General features: G+C 38.2%; 1 protein-coding gene across 1 annotated transcript in view; it reads left to right on the forward strand.

The window, feature by feature from the left end:
- Window positions 1-20,551, forward strand: part of SHTN1 (shootin 1) — a 121,285-nt gene that overhangs the window by 58,050 nt on the left and 42,684 nt on the right. The window contains exons 9-12 of the mRNA XM_060768503.2: window positions 247-393; window positions 6,349-6,502; window positions 9,545-9,647; window positions 19,078-19,163. Of these exons, the coding sequence (XP_060624486.2) occupies window positions 247-393; window positions 6,349-6,502; window positions 9,545-9,647; window positions 19,078-19,163 (490 nt within the window). The remainder of the gene's footprint in view (window positions 1-246; window positions 394-6,348; window positions 6,503-9,544; window positions 9,648-19,077; window positions 19,164-20,551) is intronic.

Here is a 20,551-nt window from a genome sequence, read left to right on the forward strand (position 1 = left end):
AAGATTTAGAATCCCCAACCAATAACCAAGGTGACTCAGGGGTCTGTGAGCTGAAACCCAACAATATCTAAGGACTCACATTTGGGAACCACACACAGAAGGACTAGTATGCCTATCCTGATAACTCACTGCCTGTGAACTTTTTGGTTGATCAAAAAAAGAACTTGAGTGATCAATGTCATGTTTATTCAGATCAAGAAATACCAGTCAGATAATCTAACTGGCAACATGTCTGGTTTTTGGCAGATGTTTATTGAACAAAATAAACTGAAACGGCAAAGTCAACTTTTGCTGCAAAGTGCTGTCCCTGATGAACAGCTCATGAAAGCTCTGGATGAAAATGCCAAGCTGAACCAAATGCTGGAGGAAGAAAGGTTGCAACATCAGCAGAAGGTAAGAGTTTTCAGTGGTCATATTGTGTTTTCCTTTTTGCACACCATTTTTAAAATCATGTCAGAAGATATTCGAGAAATGCAAGTCACTTCTGGTGTGAGACAATTGGCTGTCTGCAGAGATGTTGCCTAGGGGATTCTTGGGTGTGTTACCATCCTGTGGGAGGCTTCTCTCATGTCCTGTCATGGGAAGCTGGAGCTGACAGATGGGACTGACCTTCAGGTCAGCAGTTCAGCCAGCACAATGGTTTAACCCACTGCGCCACCGCGGCACCCATATATTTGGTTTAATCCAGTATTATCCCCATCTCAAGGAAATCAGTGAGATTTATCATTAAACCACAAAGAACAATTAATTTCAGTGGGACTGCGATAAATGTAACCATTACTGAATTTAAGCAACTCTATTTGTGTTGTAACTTTTCAAGCTAAAAAGACCCTGCATTGTACAGTGATAACCTGTCTCCTGCAACATATTGACAGCCAAAGATGGAAAATAATAGTTCTGCTGCTGACAGCATTGGAACTTAAATGCTTCTCCTCAGTCTATGACTCACAAAGGCAAATACAGATTGTAATGTAGCTATGTGTGGTGGTTCAACAATAAATTCATTAAGCCTCCTCACTTTAATAGGTAGTGAGTCAGGCACAGGGCAAGATCCAACATGTGATTTGCTAAGTTTAGTGGTTCACAAGAGTCTATGCTTGTTCTGTTCTAAAAAGCAATACTAGTAGTACAAAACAGGAAATAAATCCGAATACAAGCCTTCAACAAACCAATCCTTTTGAAATCTTTCAGGTGTGTTATTTATGGCCACTTCTGCATTGTCTAATTTTCAGAATAACGTTGGCTATTGTTTTACAGAACCATAATTCAGAAGGAAAGTAAAGGGATTAATTCCCCTTTCTCTTTTTGAAACACTCTTCAGATGAAAAGACTTCTCTTGTGCAAAAATCTTTGGATTTCTTCAACTGAAACTTGGTACACTTGATTTCCTTCTGATTCTGGCAAGAAAAAAAACATAAATACACCAGAATTTAAAGTTGTCTAGCATAGCCACCCTGAGTCCATTTGTGGAGAGGCGGCAGGATATAAACAAAGATTTATTATTATTATTATTATTATTATTATTATTATTATTATTAAAATTCCTGCACATATTTGTATGTGATTCCAACAGGCAAAAGCCACCTTGTTAAATAAATGCTCCATTCATGGAATTCCATGTCCTTCCCTTACTCTGACAGCTGACCAACTCCAGAAGGAGTCCGATTGGGGAGGAAAGCCAACAGGATAATTCAGATGAAGAAGAAGCAGTTGCCTCCGTTTTTTGGGGGGGTTTTTTGCCCTGGGAAGGGTGCACGCATAGATGGAGTAGACTTTACTCCACCACTGGGAGCTCAGAGCAACCACAATTACACCATCAGAATTGCCTCCCTGACCCAGAACTTGTGCCCCCTCATTTTTAGTAAAGCCCCAAAAGCTAAAAAATAGCTTTCTGTACCCCATCCCAAAAATTGGACATTTATTTATTTATTTATTTATTGCATTTATACTCTGTAATTTGACCATAGGAATGGAACAACGGAAATGATTTTGGATTGTGGGTCTGACGATGAGACGACTCGGAATGGATTTTGTAGTAATGTTGATGTTGATGTTTTTGATAAGATGTCTTTTTGATAACGATGAATTGTGGATTTTTTACACTATGTCTTGTAATTTGCACTTGTTTCCATGTTGTACACCGCAATGAGTCGCCCTTGGGCTGAGAATTGCGGTCTATAAGCGCAGTAAATAAATAAATAAATAAATAAGTAGGTAATAATAGGATGTCGCAAAAACATACATAGAAATAAAATATACATATACATTAAAACCAAAAAATTAAAGCAACTCAACATTAAAACCAATTATTAAAAACCACACAGTCCAAAATCATAATCCAAAGCCATTCCAGTCATAATTGCACTATTCCGTATTCACTTATTGCACTGAAAAATTACTGTCCAAAAGCTTGGTCCTACAGCCACATTTTTCATTTCTTTCTGAAGGTCAGGAGGGAGGGGGCTGATCCGATTTTGCTGTGGAGGGAGTTCCATAGGCAAGGGGCCACCATTGAGAAGGTCCTGTGTCTTGTCCCTTCCAACTGCACTTGCGAAGGAGGTGTGACTGAGAGCAGGACCTCCCTAGAAGATTTACTTTAATACTGGTATGTCTCTGAAGCCTAAGTCTTACAGTGCAACCTTTTTCAATTTATTTTTCATAAATAAAAAGTATTAAAGCCATGGTCTGTTTTCCTACTCATACCCAGTGGGAAGCACAAACCTTCAAATATGCCTGAATGTCAGCTAAAGGTCTGGGCCTGTCCAAAATCTGTCTCCAAATCAGCCCAAACGGAATCAGACCACTTCCAAAATCCCAAATTGAGGTCCAAGCTGAATCTTGTGATCAGTGTATGCCTCCAATAAATAATTATTTGGAATTCTGTTGTCTTTCATTCATGATGGGGATTTTAGAAATGTACAATACTGGAGGAAGTGTGTTATTTGCAGGAGAAAACTGAGTGATTGTTTCTAAACCATGTGTATACTTGTCTGCGTTTACGTGCATTGAGAATAATTGCAAGCTTCTGAGAAAGGATTGCTTTCCAAATTTGTCCAAATTGTGTATATTAAAGGGCAAAGAGGTCTTTATTTTAGTGTGCCTCAGCACTTCAATTCAGCGTATTCTATAATTCACCCATTGCAAACAGCAGGGGTTGAGGAAAGTGTGTGTATGAATAATAACCTTTAACAGAAGGAGCCATTTAATAACTTACATTAGTGTCTTATTGCCTGAAAGAGTTAAAAACAAAACCTGTCAGAAAATGTGCCCTTCCTTTAAAAAAAAAAAAATCTCCTTTGAAACATTTGGGCTCTTCAATTATGGAAGTGTTTTTGCAAAATAATTGCTCACAAAACAACATTGTTGTTTTATTACAAACTAAATGGTGCTGTCAGAGGAGCCGATTTTTTTTCAACTCTTCTTTATCTACAGTCATTGTGCCAGTGTTGGACTGTGTTGTAAAAATTGATGAATCTGCTCATTTAAAAAAACACGCAGGCATATTGGAACACTATCATGGTGCAGGTTTAAGACTTGGCACACCAAATGTGTCCTCATAGGTGACCAACACAGTAAACAGTGTATTGGAATGTAAAATTATTCAGATTATTGCTCCATCTCTGGATTTCTAAGCATATAACATTTTCTTTAAACTAGAGACAAGGCTCTTGTGGCCCAACGTCACATGCACTTGGCCTCATGAGGATGGATGATATAAAGTTAGAATTTATACTGCTGGAAACCTCGAGAAGTAATGGTTTTCCCTTCTACTCCTTGTTCTAGCAAAGCATTGTTTCCCATTCCCTACCCCCCCCCCCAAAAAAAACTTATTTCAGACAATAAAATTAGCATGAAGGTTAATACAGCTCCTGGAGAAGTTTGGGGTTGACAAAACACTATGTGATGATATTTGAACATTTTTCAGTTGCTAGTTTGAAAATGTTATTTTCTGTTTAATTGTGTGATACTTAACTTTGAAAGTAGTTGTTATGCTCCAGAAACTTTGTTTTTCTGGCTAAGGGTAGTTATTTCCTTCTGTCTAGGCACTTCGTTTGTAATTTTCCTTAATGAAAATATGCCATTTTTTAGAGTTGCTGTTTAATTAACTTTTTCCATGTTTTTATGATAGACCAAATTAGGAAATGACATTTATAACCCAGGAACAAAAATCGTATTATATAGTGTGATGACCTTTAGACCACACAGCTTGCCAGCCTTTATTTCAATCAAACATTTTTTTTCAGTCCATGATGGTAATTTTCAAGAAAGTAGCCCTGTTGGTTTCTTGCCGCATAAAAATGAGGAAGGAAAGGGAAGGAAACAAAAGAAATGTGGCAGTGTCTTTAAGATTTTAAATTTTTGCATGGGCTTTTGTGGATCTTAATCCACTTTTTTGATGAAGTAACTGTATTTATACTTTCTATGAAGCTTGCAAGAAAAGGTTTTACCATATTTTCTCTCTCTCCTTTTTGTCCTTCCTTTCAATTAACAATGTATAGGAGATTTTCCAGATGACCTTAGTTTTCCAGGAAGGTGCAGGGTAGTGCCAGTAGGACTATAACAGAGACTGTACAATATATAGTTTCACAGTTACATGTCACTTCCTTCAACAAATATTAGTTTTAACAGTTCTGCATATTAATTCTTGTCACTTTTGCATCAGTATTGCTGCTTGTTTATGTGTCGAAATGTGTTGCATGTATCCATAAACCACTCTGAATCCTCACCATTTGGATTTATTTTTGAAGACTGGGGGCCCTTCCAAACAGCCCTATATCTCAGAATGTCAAGACAGAAAATTCCATATTATCTGAGTGTGGATTGAGTGTGGACTTAGATAACCCAGTTCAAAGTAGATATTGTGGGATTTTCTGCCTTGCTATTCTGGGATATGAGGCTACAATTAGAATAACAAAATCTGGCCTTCGTTTTTATCTTGGAAAGTTTACATCTAGTTTGGAAATTGTTAGGATTTAGGGAATGGTTGACTTGTCATCTGATGATTTTTCCCATGCTTCAAAGTATAATATATCTATAGGATTTTATCCACTGTTTTTATTATAATTGATATATCTTTTTAAATGCTGTATTTCTACAAAGTACCTAGGACTTAAAAAAAATAACTTTCCCCGCTTAATCGCCATTGACTTTAATAAGTAGCCAACAGGCATCTTAATTTTCTAAAATAATTTGTTTTTCTTTTAGAAAATTAAGATGCCTTTTGCCTATTAAGGTCAATGGAAATTAAATGGAGAAATATATGTGTGTGTGTGTGTGTATTAAAATTTCCTAGATTGTCCATTTAGAATGAAGTAAAATACAGTTTTAGTTTAGTAGGTTTATGAGATCCAGAGTGGACTGGAAACTAAGAGTTTAAAAAGGGAACCTAAGACACCAGTGAATGCTAGCAATATGGGGAGAGATCTGATACTGTATTACTCAAAATGAATAATTATTTAGCATAGTGCTAAATGTCTGAAGTATTGAAACCATACTTTTAGCACAGTCAAGATTCTGGGCTTTAAGGATTTTTTTTCTTTGTCAGAAGTGACTTAGAATCATAGAATCATAGAGTTGGAAGAGACCTCATGGGCCATCCAGTCCAACCCCCTGTCAAGAAGCAGGAATATTGCGTTCAAATCAACCCTGACAGATGGCCATCCAGCCTCTGTTTCAAAGCTTCCAAAGAAGGAACCTCCACCACACTCCGGTGCAAAGAGTTCCACTGCTGAACGGCTCTCACAGTCAGGAAGTTCTTCCGCGTGTTCAGATGGAATCTCCTGTCTTGTAGTTTGAAGCCATTGTTCCGCGTCCTAGTCTCCAAGGAAGCAGAAAACAAGCTTGCAGAAAACTTGAGAAACTGCAAGTCACTACTGGTGTGAGAGAATTGGCCCTCTGCAAGGAAGTTGCTCAGGGGATGCCCGGAAGTTGCTCAGGGGATGCCTTGATCCCACAAGGATCAGCGGAAACCCGGATCCTTGTGGGAGGCTTCTCTCATGTCCCCACATGGGGAGCTGGAGCTGACAGAGGAAGCTCAATCCACTCTCCCTGGATTCGAACCACTGACCTGGCAGTCAGCAGTCCTGCCAGCACCAGGGCTTAGCCCTGCAACACCAGGGGCTTCTTTAAGGAATTAGTACCATGACTTGATTTAGTTCTTCCTTTGTAACATCAGTGGATAGAACATAAGATGATGATGGTTTGTTGTAAGTTTTTTGGGCTGTATGGCCATGTTCCAGAACATGCCCAAAAAACTTACAACAACCCAGTGATTCTGACCATGAAAGCCTTCGACAATACATTAAGATGTTGATGATTTTACTGTCATTGTATATTTGTCAATTACAGGTTGAAGAATTAGAGGAACAACTAGCTAATGAAATCTTGCATAAGGAAATCAAATCACTGAAACAACAGTTGGAACTTTTAGAAGAAGATAAAAAAGAATTAGAAGAAAAGTGTCAAAATGCTGAAGAACAAATTAAAACCTTAAAGCATTCCGGTAAGGCAGACTTCATACAACTGAACAACATACTACTGGACTACAGTTAAGACTATCCTTTGCATAGTTATTATGTCAGGTTATTTGATCACAGTTCCATGATGCAGATGACTGTTAATTGAACCAATTTATATTTGCAACGAGACTATCAACACTCCACAAAGCATGTTTTGACATACAGAGTTGAATGTGGAGTAGTTTAATTGCTTTAATAAAATCAGTAGGATTTAACTTAAAGCTTGACTAACTTTTCATAGGTGGCAGATGCATCTACTTTACATGATTCCATGGCAGCTGGAACTTCCCAGACAGTGGTTGAATCTACTCTGGATTTTAGTCTGACTTTTAAGGAATTATCCAATGTGTTGAGACTTGTCTTTAGGACAGGTTCAGTACAGTGTAGATACCACCTTTAAAACCCAGAATGTGTTCTCTATCTGGGAGACACTAGTTGCCCTGTATTATTTGTAATTCCACAGCATCTTTATAAGGAGGAATGCTCTCCAACATAGTCATATGGTGAGACTAAAAAGTTTCACAGACACAGTGTAGATACAGAAGTTCTTTATATATTCTGAGAAAAGATTTAGCCCTTCACAATGAGTCAGAGAGCTGCAACTCCTACAGATGTCAGGGTTTTGTTTCCCCTTGTGTTATGTGAGTGACATTTTAAAAAGTAAATGCTGTGTCAATGGCTATGCAGAAGGAATTAGCTTTGCAACTCCCTTGGGTGCTAATGGCTAAAACCGGTGGGAGCCGTGTGGCTAATTCCATGCACATCAGGCTAAACATTTACCCCTCACTATCTGACTGTAGAACCTGTCTGACTTGGTGGCTATTATTTGTCCAGTTTATAGGGTAAAGCAAGGCATCAGGAACACTGACAAAACCACTTAGAATACATACAGTATGGATCAACTACTGTAATTTAGTTGTTACCAAAGATTTATTTGCCAGGATGGTGCCTGACCAGCTTACAGCATTGTACCTATTAAGTGCTAAAAACTGTAATTTACGACTCTTTATCTAAGATTGCCATTTCTTAATAAATTCAAAATACAGCTACCAGCAGGGGAAGTACTGTTTAACTATCCTAAAGCAGCTGGATTATGTGGATAGAAAATGTCAAAAGAAAAACATACTAATGCCTTTGTGCAAAACCCTAAAACTGTTTTACAGTTTTGTGTGTTAAATTAATCACAGGCTTGTAAAGTAACTGAAAAACCTATGGAAATTACCAAGGAAACTCGTTCAGAGACCACCATAGGACATAAATTACCTGAGTGTGTGTATTGACTAAATTTCCATTTGATGGTGTCCTTTAAGGTTGCTACTTTTCAACCATTTCCAGAACACTAAAAATAATGGCTGTTTACTATATCAAAAAGTGAGGAGGAGAAGAATACACTAATGATTCTTCAGGGATTATGAAGTGGTAGTATGTCCACGGAAGCAGAGTGTTATATAATACAAGTCAACAGAACCAATAATCACTACAGAGACAGTTAGTTTTAAGAATAGGGATGTACTTCTTCACTGAATGTCTTCTTGAAGGAAGTAATGAGTAATTTTAGTAATTTTCTTCCCACTATGAAATAGACTTTTAAAACTGCACAGTTTTTGAAACCTATTTGCAATCTAGGACATTTTCTGTGAACAATTCTCCTGTGGTTGTCTGTTGAAGCAATCAACCTTTTTCTGACAAGAAAGAGCAATTTTGAGACATAAATTAATATTTTTATGCAAAAGTGTTGTTTTCTGTTCAAAACAGTTCTTTCTGGTGCAGAAAATGCTGTTTTCTGTACAAATCAATTGTGTGTGAATTGTGCACAGAATAAGTCCTAAAGTGCAAAAAAAAAAAGTTGGCCTGCGATTCTTGCCATAATTATTTTTCAACATAATAACATATTTTTTTCTAATCATTGTTTGAATATTTTTCCATCCCTAATTAGGGGGCAAAGTTGGTTCTTCATCTACTGTTGGACATTCTAGATATATCTTCATGATCACATACAATTTTTTTCTTATCTAGCCATATTGTGTCAATTCTGACTGGCAGAAATAGTTCTCCCAGGGTTTTAGGCAGAAAACATTCCCAGCTCTACATGGAAATCTGTGGCATTCCTGGGCAGTCTTTCATTTGAAGAGTGACCAGATCCAATCCTGCCTGGTTTCTAAAATCAGGCAAACTCAATATGTTTCAAGTGATGTGATGATTAGATATGTACTCACTGACATAATGAAGTTGGACTTATGAATAGTAAATAAAAAAATAGTGCTTGCATGGAACTGTTACAATTCATTTTGTTTCAGCATTAGTTTTGCTCACAAAGGACCTGTATCTAGATAGAGAAGAACTGGAAAATGTTAGCTTTTTGGATTCCGTATTTCAGAAGCCTCCCAGTACACATCTGTGAACCATAGTCCAAAATAAGTAACCTTCCTAGTCCTATGTATGGGTGGTTTTGGTCCTATGTTATGGTCTCTTTGGCAACTCGGTATGAGGTTTTGGGAAGGTATTTAAACCAATGGATTCAATGAGGTGCCCTCCAACCAATATATTATAAATCCTTACAGAGCTTTTAGTGCTATACCTGAATAATGGCTCCTTTAGCTGAATCAGATCTGGAAGAATACCTGGTGTTTCAGAACTTCAGAGACAACACCCAATGTTACAGGATAACAGTTTATTTAATTTCATTTTCATTATATGGATGGATGGATGCATATGCTGGAAACTATTTACAATGAAGATTTCTGAAATAGATATATAGAAGCTACCTTACAATGTGATGTTATTTTTATATAAAATAATAGAAATATTAGGCACCATAACTGTTTCTGACAAATTAGGTAGCCCAGAAAGCATTTTAGAAAACAATTTGATATCTCGTGTTATATCAGTATAACCCATTGGATAACTAATTAATCATTATTCTAAGGGATTTGTTTTCTATTTTGCCAAACTTGTGTTTTTTATTTTCTAATATGGTTGGGTATAAGAAGATTTTTTACTGGGGACTCCATTTTTTCATTGTACAGCAGATGAACTTCAAAAAAGGATGCAACAGCCAGAAACGCCTGTACCTCCTCCTCCACCACCACTACCACCTCCACTACCTCCACCACCTCCAAATCCAATAAGGTAAGTACAATTTAATCGAATGATAGGTTCTTTAGATTCTCAATGTGCGCCCCTCTAGATGATGTTGCAATTCTATCCAATCATTCCTCACATTTGGCTCTGTCAGCTAGTGCTGATGGAAATTGTCATGCCTCAATAACTGTCAATTAGACAACCCAATATCCTCCAGACTTTAGGACTGCAACACCTTGAGCCCAAGCTTGGTTATTGATGGCAGGAATAAAGTGGATTGCAGTATAAAATATGTCCCAGATTTCTTCTCCTGAACAGCAATTCTACATTACAGATTTGCTGACTCTGTGGTGGCAGATCAAAAGCCATTTTTCATACTCCTAGGAATATCTTCTGATTGTGTATACCAGTCAAATTGGAATATTAGCTGCAACTGTAACTGGTAAACGCGACACAAAGGCCAAGATATTGCAAAATCACTAGGGAAGCATACAGCTCTGCCAGGATTCTTCTGCATTGCTTCCCTTTCTGACTCACTGTGCAGTTCCAGATGATGGCATCAGCAGAGCACATCCCAGGACCAACCAGTGAATTGGCTGGAAATCTGGGAAGACATTTGCTCTATTTTTTCCTAACTGCATATCTGCAGTTAGATCATACCTCATATCCACTCCACTGGCCACTGATTGGCCATGGGAGGATACCCCAGTGCTCTCAACAACTCCAAGTGGGAGTTGTTGTACAAGGAGTTACTCAATACCTTTTTTTCACAATGACCTTAAAAGTCTATATAATAATATAGTAATATAGTAACAGCTTCAAGGAAGAGGGACCGACCAAGGGCAAGGTGGATGGATGGCATCCTTGAAGTGACTGGACTGACCTTGAAGGAACTGGGGGTGGTGATGGCTGACAGGGAGCTCTGGCGTGGGCTGGTCCATGAGGTCACGAAGAGTCGGAGACGACTGAACGAATGAACAACAACATAGTAACAGCTTACTCCATGGTTTGTCACTAACAGATGTCACAGTCTTCATATATTGTCCACAAATGTTTGTTTTTATTTTGAATATATGCTACCAAGATAAACTTTTGCAATAAACCTACACATTATATTAAATTTAATGGGTGTCATTAGATCCAACTTAAAATAACCAAAACATCAGTATCTGATATTATCTCTTGAAGTAAGTGATAGTAGGTCTTTCAAGGGGATGAGATGTAACCTGAATTTTGAGTCACAACTCACCAGTTTTAAATCTACATCTACCCAAGATATTTGGATTATAATACATTTTGTTTGCTTGAATAATGAAGGAATGATTCTGAATGTCACCAAATCAGTATGATTAACCAAAAAGTTGTGAATATCAGCAGATCACACAAAATCTTGCTTTACAATGTTAAATATGGTTTAATATTAAATTCTCTAGTTAATTTTAATTTTTTTTACAAAAAACACAGACAGCTAACAAATGTAAGAATAAAACAGTTAAGTCATCCCAAGTTGGTAAGCCATGTCTTGGTAATGGCAACAGATCCACAGTTAAGAGGGAATAGCTGAGAGAAATCAGGCCTGTCTTAAGTTTTCTTCTAGAATATACCAATTGGAATCCAGTAAGCATAGATGTTGCTAACATAAGACACGCTGAAACTGAAAAATGGAGGAAATAGTACGGTTTTCTTTTAGAACAAGAGCTTTAGATCAGTGGTTCTCATTCTGTGGGTCCACAGGTGTTTTGTCCTACAGCTCCCAGAAATCACAGCCAGTTTACTACCTGTTAGGATTTCTGGGAACTAAAGGTCAAAACATCTGAGAACCCACAGGTTGCGAACCACTGCTTTAGATTATACCGGACCCAGACAACAATGTAATGACAGGTGATTGTATGGATATTGGTCCATCAGTATCTGGATGACTACAGATTCCTCAAGCTTGTTTAAGTTTGTCAGGAAGAGGGGAACAGATCAGTCAATTAGCATGTTATGCACTGATGAAAAAGGCAGGTGGTATATACCGTCTGGGGTTTTATCACATTAGGAAATACTCCATTTCTGTTTGAGAATGGACTGGGGCTCATCATATGACGTTTGCCCCATCCCATCAGTATTCCCTCGCACTTCGTCTGCAAAGCGTTGCAGAAATGGATTATTTGCAAACAGAATTTTTTTTAGATACTATGGGTTCTTCCATTACTGAAGTGCTATTTTTGTGTGTGATAAGAAAATCTGTATGCATCCCATCAGCAACAATACATTTAAAAGGTCAGAGAGTGATGTAGGGGTGTTTTCAATGAATTGGGAGGAACAAGCCTTCATGGTGTGATGAGTCAAAGTGCAGTATTTTCAAATCAGAAGAATCGTAATAATCAGGTGTGATGAGGAGAATATGCATCCCGTCTCAATACAGTATCCATCCAGTCTTAAAAATATATGAGATGTATATTGATATAAATGGATTATATCCCAATGTGATTAAGTCCTAGGTGAAACAAAAATCAAATGGAAACTTACTGACTATGTATAATTTTCACAATTTGATCTACTTTATCTCTAATTCTCCATGACAGCCAATATATACATTAAAGGCAGCAGATCCCATCTGATCTTGGAAGCAAATCAGAGTCAGTTCTGGTTCATACTTGGAGAGAAAACTTTTAAACAGTACCAGATTCTGTAAACTTTATTTCAGAGGAGGGAAGTGGCCAAACTGCCTATGATTATTCCTTGCCTAAGAAACCTCTATAAAATTCATAGAGTCACCATAGGTTGACAGGCAACCTGAAGGCACATATACACACAGTATATGGATGATCTTCATATAATACCATGGGAAAAATTATTTGAGAGACTTCATATGACTCTCTTTGTCGGAACCCAGATGCCTTAAAGAGCCAGGCACAGGAGTATGTCCAAAACAATAATTTATTAAAGCAAAGTAAACAGGTCTCAGAGACACTTGCTTCAGTGCCTCTGGTCAAAACTCAAAGTTTGTAGCAATTTCTAGCTTGAAATACGAACTCAGAAAATAAACCGGATTAAACTGGCAAAAAACCCGGATTAAACAAGAGTTCTTCCAAAACACACCAAAATCACACAGTTCAAAGAAAACAAACAAACAAAGTGCCGTGAAGAGAAGCCGTCGTCCAGTAGCAGTCCAAAGTCGAAGAAATCCCAGTTGAAAGTTCCAAAGTCCACAAGGGCGTGTCGTCGTCAAAAACAGTCTGAAATCAAGGAGAGGGGAAATCCGCACTTATGAGAATCCAAGCCGGTCAGTACACGAAGCAAACAGCAACCTGCACATCCAGGATCCAAGCCCAACAAGAAAGCGGCAGCAACAAGACCCAAGGCACGAAACCAACACTTTGCCTACTGCAAAGTTCAATCATTCCAGTGCCTCCATTTATCTTACAGCTCATCATCTGATGATGAGCTGCCCTCCACCCCATCCTCATCGCTATCAGCCGGCTTAGCTTCTACAGCTGAATGCCAATGCCCATCCCTCCAACTCTTCCACCTGTTGTCAAGACTTAGGTCACCCCATGATTCCACAGTATCACCAGACTGCCAATCCCCACCACCATAAAACCCTGCAAAAGTGTCACTGGACATTGGTTGAGTACATACATTCTGAACCTCCTGTACCTTGATCCAATCCAGTGGTTCCTCTTCATCCCCATCACTCCCAGACCCATCATTCCCAGAAAAACCCGTGAAATCCTCTTCTTCTGTGGGAGCAGTAAGTATGTCCTAGATCTTCTTTCTCTGACGTTCCTCGTCTAACTCCTGCTCTTGAGTAATCCTCTTAGTTCCCCTATTCCCATCTATATCTCCTTCCTCCTCCTCACTCATTTCACTCTCGGAGAAACCTTCAAAGGATTCTTCATCAGTGGGTGACACAAGTATCTCCCAGATCCTCTTCCTTTGCTGTTCCTCATCTAACACCTGAGCATCTCGTTTCTCTCCTCTACCACTCCTACTACCAGTTGCAGCATTGCCAACAGACTCTACCACAACACTCTTTGCCCCAATGCATTAAAATTATGTTCAGTGTTTTTTATATATGGGTGTAAAGATGTCGTATGGACCCATATGTATCAAATCCTGGTAATTTTTAGCTATATGTGTTTCACATTCAACGTGAACTGCAGTATATTCAGTCTGAAATCTAATTATAGGATTTGTGCTAATGGATTGTTCTGAGATTTGAGATTCTTGTCTCTTATACTCTGTTGGAAATATCCAAACTGCCCCCAGAAGTCTAATTTGTGGCACCTACATAATTTCCTGGTGTTTCAGTGTGCTGAATACTGTAGTTATTATACAAATCATCTTGAAGGTGGCTGGTCCTAATCACTTACTATATAGTTTTTATTATGAATAATGTGAAAGATTTCACCTGAATGTTATCAATAGGGCTGCACAAATCTAGTTGCCAAATTGACACTGAAGCCTGCCTCTACTATTTCTATCTGGGATAAAAAATCCACACAATGAATTTCCTGATTGACGGGTATAAGAGACAGGTAAAAGAAGTCATGGGCACAAGAGAAAATACATATTATTTCATCCAAAGATTGATACAGAATCAAGCCCAGCCTTTCTCCTTTCCCCTCTTTTCTGTTAAAGCCAACATGGAGGAGTCAGAGGTGACCATTAAAAATAACCATTGAATCAAGAGCATTTTCTTCTCCTTCCCTCCAATTTTCTCTTCCAGAAGTTGCATATACTAATCTCATTGATAAGTAGATATGATTTTCTTCTTGTTTTGTCAAAAGAGACTAGACATTGAAAATAAAGAGTACAGTTTTTAACAAAGAGAGGGGGAGAGGGTTAATTTTTTTTATCTTGGAACATATTGTTCCAAACATTGCGAATAAAATTCACTTGTCAATAAAATTATACTTGTGATTTTAATGAAAACATAGACTGCCCTAAAGTCTGATTATTTGTATTTCTAAATAGTCATTTATAAGCCTGTTTCTACCTTCTGTTACATCATGTGACTTGCCTAATCTTTGCTTCCAAAGCAATTTAGATCTATTTGAAGAGAACAGTTGCTCCGCTAATTCTTTGCTTGCTATGCCCCCAGTGTGCCCAGTACCATATCTCTTAAAAGCCTTTCTGCAATATTCCTGAAGCAGGCAGGGGTATAATCCATTTTAAACCTATGAAATATTTAATGCAGAATAATATTTACACATGATCTAAAGCTCAGAAGAAGGTATGACATATATTTTGCTTTTCACAATTGAATTACTAATATGTTGTCTTAGACACCTTTTTAATGTAGTTGTAAACTCATTTTATACATTTTTAGTATAACCTGAAACATGCCAGATCTACAACTGTTAGTTTGTAATGTAAAATTTTATGCATACTTTTTACATGAATGAATGCAGTGATCAAAATAAATTGTATGTGCTACTTAGGGATAATATAATCAGATTTGGAACTCTTGGGTGGATTTGTTACACAAACACCCAAATAACTTTACATAGTTTTTTTTGTTGTATCAGGAGTGACTGCAAGTCACTCCTGGTGTGAGAGAATTTTCCGTCTGCAAGGACGTTGCCCAGGGGACACCTGGATGATATGATGTTTTTATCATCCTTGTGGGAGGCTTCTCTCATGTCCCTGCATGAGGAGCTGGAGCTGATAGAGGGAGCTCATCTGCCTCTGCCCGGATTCGAATCTGTGACCTGTCGGTCTTCAGTCCTGCCTGCACATGGGTTTAACCCACTGCGCCACCGGGGCTTTACACAGTGTCTGAAATATAATACTATAAAAAGCCCAATTGTGATGTATCTCTAAATGGTAAAAACCACAAACTATATATTAAAAGGGGCTACTTGAGCCTGTTGTTCCAGATCAGATTTTGTTTTAATAATAATAATAATCTTTATTTATACCTCACCCCCTCTCCCCAAAATGACTCGGGGGGGGGGGGGGGGCTTATAACAGAAAAAACCACGCTGTACTAATAGTAAACATACAATCAAATCAAACTTAGATCACACAATAATAAAAGCATAAAAACACATAAACATATTAATAAAATGCAGAAGTGCGTCCCTGATGGACAAGGAGATATGTGACAGTTAAAGCATATACTGAGATTAAAAGGATTACAAACCCAACCCTTCTTAAAACAATAAACCAGTTAGCATTTAAATCCTCCATTATTTAAATTGTGTTAATCATTCTCAAAGGCCAGTTTCCATAACCAAGTTTTTAATTCTTTCCTAAAAGTCATTAGTGTGGTAGCCAGTCTAAGCTCCCTGGGGAGGGCATTCCACAAGTGCACGTGTGATGGGCCTCTCCAGCAGACTTCTGGGCCTGAGCGCATTCATAGGAGGAAACATGGTCACGCAAATATACTAGACCATGTAGGGCTTTGTAGGTAATAACCTGCACTTTGAATTGAGCCCAGAAACGCACAGGCAACCAGTGGAGTTGTTTTAACAGAAGAGTTGTATGCTCCCTGTAGTCAGCTCCTGTTAGTAATCTGACTGCTACTCTAATAATAATACTAATATTACTACTACTAATAATAATAACAACAACAACAACAACAACAACAACAGCAACTTTATCCTTATGCCCCGCCACCATCTCCCCAAAGGTACTCGGGCGGCCTAGAAGAGGACCAGCCCATGTTACAAATACAAAAAGCATTAAAGTCAAACAAATAAAAACAAAACACAATCACAAAACATCATCTTAAAACAATAAGGCTGAGATTAAGTTCAAACTGGGATCAGGCTCAAATAAGTGCAATGATTCTGAAATGGGGCCAGTGGAAAGTGCAGAATTAGGCTGAGGAATACCCTTAAAAGTGTCGAGGAACCAATAGGTGGGCAGGGAATAAAGTGCATGACTTAGAGTAGGAACAAGATAGTCTGGTGAAACTGCCTAATCAAAGGCATGATGGATCACCCAAGTTTTTAATTCCTCTTTGCAGTAGTTGTAGTTTCTGAGCCATCTTCAAAGGCAGACTCACATTGGGAACATTGCCATAATCCATCCAAGATGTAAACAAGGCATGGACCACTGTGGCCAGATCTGATTTTTTCGAGGTACGGGTGCAGCTAGCGCACAAGCTTTAATTGTGCAAAGACCCTCCCAGCAACTGATGACACCTGACATTCAAGAGTTAGCACTGAATCTAGGAGGACCTCCAAGCTGCAGAGTTATGTCCTTACGGGGAGTGTAACCTCATCCAGAACAGGTTGTCACCCTATACCCTGAGCAGCCTCATGACTGACCAGGAGGACCTCTGTCTTGTCTGCATTAAGTTTCAGTTTGTTAGCCCTCATCCAGCCCATGACAGCAGCCAGATACTGGTTCAGGACCAGGGCGGCTTCCTTGGTGTTGGGTGGAAATGAGTAATAGTTATGTATCATCTGTGTACAGATGGCACTGAGCTCCAAAACTCCAGATGACCTGGCCCAACAGTTTCATGTAGATGTTAAATAGCCAACTGAATGTCAATTTGTTTTAGAAAATTCTTAATATGCTACATTACTTAAAACAAAAACAAAAACACTTTCAAGTAACATCCAAGGTGTGCACAGATGTCCTTGGCAGTTTTTTATTTACAGATAAAAAGGGACAATATTTTGTAGTATCCAGATAATAGTGCCTAAGGACCATATTGTAGATGTATATTTGGGTACATCCTGCAGGGAATGGGCAAAAATTTGTTCCAAGACTAACAGAGACCACAAAACAGTCTTTTTCCTAACATCTGATAATGTGGTTGATGTTGGAAATGGGTTTTGGTTCTAAATTGACAAGTACTCCATTCCATTTAAGGGGATATTGGGAAATCAGCAAACGAAACAAATCGTTTAGCTGCTCTCTCTCTTTTAGTATTTCATCTTGGCCTGTGGCATCTTTCTGCAAAAAGTATACCCATGTGACCTCCTTTCCATGTAAAATCCTACCAATCTTGAGCACCTCTTGATATTTCTCCTGATTTTACTGGTCATGAATGTAACCCATTCCTAGCTCCAGGTTTTCATTATTGGGAAACTTTAAAGAAATTTTCATGGAGAAGAAGAGATTTGCCCAGGAGGCACAGATATAAGATTAATATCCAAGAAACTCACCAGAGAGGCTGTTGCAAACTGGAAGAGAATGGCTGTATCTTTATTTGTATTTTTTCCCTCTTTCAGCTAATAATGTTCCGCAAATGGTTAAGTGTGTGGGCAGAGATTACTTCTGTGGTCATATTTGAAAGGCTAGGATAGCTCACTTTCCGAAATCAAAACACTGAAGAACACCAAATCTGTTTTTCCTTTTCTAGTACCATACCAATTTGTTAGTGGGTGGATTGTTTTTTGAGGAGGAGATTTAATGTTTTCAGGACCACATGGAATAACTACTAATTTTCTTTGAAAGGGGTAAGGGACAGAAATATGGCTATTCTTCCCTGCTCATTATATGCAGAACAGATATTACACAACAATCAGTGAATCAGGGTCTGTTAGGAGTATCACACAAAGGACAGAATAGACTTTGGCTGATCACTTAATGAAGAGAACAAAAAGTGGTCCATTTCTATTTAATCAGCTTGCAGCATTTTTCACAGGTTAGTCTTTAGGCGAGTTCTCATAGTTCTGAAATGTTCGTATTCCTCTAAATGTTACAGGCAGTCTTATAACTGTTTAAAGATCACTGAATGTATTTATTCTTTTGATGGGCATTTAACATTCAGAATAGTGTTCAAGGCATCCCAGTACACATTCATAATAACAACTTTCCCCCCTTTTAGGCATTTTAAAAGCTTTTTGTAAAAAAAAAAGGAAATAAAGAAATGACAGCAAACATCTCATATTTGGTCAAATATTGACTTGTCAGTGCCTGTTTAAAATTAATATCATGCTTTCTCGATTGAACAGCAACCATAGATACTGTGAGGGTTTTTATTTTCCATTTCCATTTTGTTTGTTTACCAGTAGACCTACTCTAGCAAATATATACTGTAGAAATGAAGGGACAATATAGAGGCACCCTGCTGGGTAACATTGTTCCCTGGAGAGTAATGCGTCATGTTAACATTTCAAACCCTTCAATTTTTTTTTATTGTGTGAGAAGGCTTTATTTTGCCATGCATGTCACAGTGCTACGTTACCTTTTAATATTCAGATCTTAAGTGTTTTGCACTATGCCTTGTCAACAGCAATAGCAAAATAAATAATACGTTGGGTGTATTTTTAGGCGGTGTGACATTTCTGTCTCTGCCTGGCAATGTTTGAACACTCTTGTCAATAAGAGAGCTCGCTGTTTGGCGGTTAATGCTGGCTTTTTTCACAATGCTTGTCATATAAACAGGCCCCAATCCTGGAAGGGTTGATGCCCTTGGCAACAATAGAAATAGAGGCAACGAAAAGCCCTAAAGCGAGTTCTGAAAGTAGAGATGTCATGTTCAAGAGAAAGCTGAGTGACTCTCTTCTCCTTCACTTTGTGAAAGGTCCCTGATGTCAATGATTCGTAAGAAGTCTCATCCAAACAGCAGCATGGCCAAGAAAGAAAAGACAGCATCTCAGCAAGAGTCAGGTATCCACATTTTCTTGTCAATAAAATAAATTGTCTTGTCAGGGAAATCACATGGTTCCTGTGCCTTCGATGCCCCTACATTAAGCAAAAAGATCCTTCCATTTTAAGAACCATCTCATGTTAGTCTGGTTAAGCAGAAACTGTGTTGGATTGTTACTGCCTATGCATAATTTTGGTGATATTATAAAAGAAATAAATGCTGGTGGTTACTGATATAATGCTGTGATGAATATGAAATTATTATTATTATTATTATTATTATTATTATTATTATTATTATTATCACAATCAGCAGCATCTTTATTTCTACCCCACCTTTCTCCCCATGGGGACTCAAGGTAGGCATGACAGCTTACTTTAAGCTTCCTTGTTTGTACCCAACCTTATATTATGATAGGATAACATCATTAATGAAGATTTGAAAATATGATACCCATGATCATTTTACCAGTACCAGTATCTCCTTCATACCACACCAGATTACTTACTTTTCATAAGAATCCAAATAAAATTGTTTCCAAGTCCTATGCTGATTCTCTGCCTCCTACTCCTTTATTCCTTCTATGGTTTTTATTATATAGACCTACTTCCCATTCTGTTTAAATTTGTTTGTTTGGAGAAAAGAGATAAAATGGTGGGCAACCTATGTTGGTGTATCATAGAACTTATTGTTATATGAATGCTATGTGTGTGTCTTTGGATAGTGATCCAAAGAAAGAGGAAGAAAGGAAATTGGAGAGGAAGCAGCATTAAGGGGAAGCTGGTTGACAGAGAGAGTCTGACTTGGTAAAATGGAAACTGAAGGCTGGGAATAGGAAGGAGTGGTTTTCTGTTGGGGTTTTGGGTCTCTTATCTTCCTTATACTCAGTTGTCTCTGAACCACCAAAGGGTCTGCCTTTTCTTCCTTCCTTCTTGGACAAAACAGCTCACATACCTATGAAGATTGCAGAGTTCTCCATAGTATATCCATATTGTTCTCAGTCCAGGATAGTACATGAGTCTGAGAGACTGGACCCATTGGGAGTATTTATTTAGAGCCTCCTTGACTTCCCAGACCAGCAAAACTTCCACCCGCAGATTATAACTAGTTCCCACCACAAGGATCAAAGAACTTGATTTTTGTATACTACCAAAATTATTATTATTATTGACACAAAAACACAGTATGTCACAGCAAACAAGATTTATATGCTGGATTTCATATCAAAAAACCACAAGTCGAACATTTCCCAAACGTCTAGGACTGTGTGATGTATTTTCGAATGATGCGCGCAGATTCAAGTAAGGTGGCCTTTTGCAGTTGACAGATCATGATTTTGTCATTGTTTATGGTTTCCCAATGCCGGCTGAGGTCTTTTGGCACGGCACCCAGTGTGTCGATGACCACT

The sequence above is a fragment of the Anolis sagrei genome, chromosome 3 (assembly GCF_037176765.1).
Source record: "Anolis sagrei isolate rAnoSag1 chromosome 3, rAnoSag1.mat, whole genome shotgun sequence".
NCBI classification, from domain to species: domain Eukaryota; kingdom Metazoa; phylum Chordata; class Lepidosauria; order Squamata; family Dactyloidae; genus Anolis; species Anolis sagrei.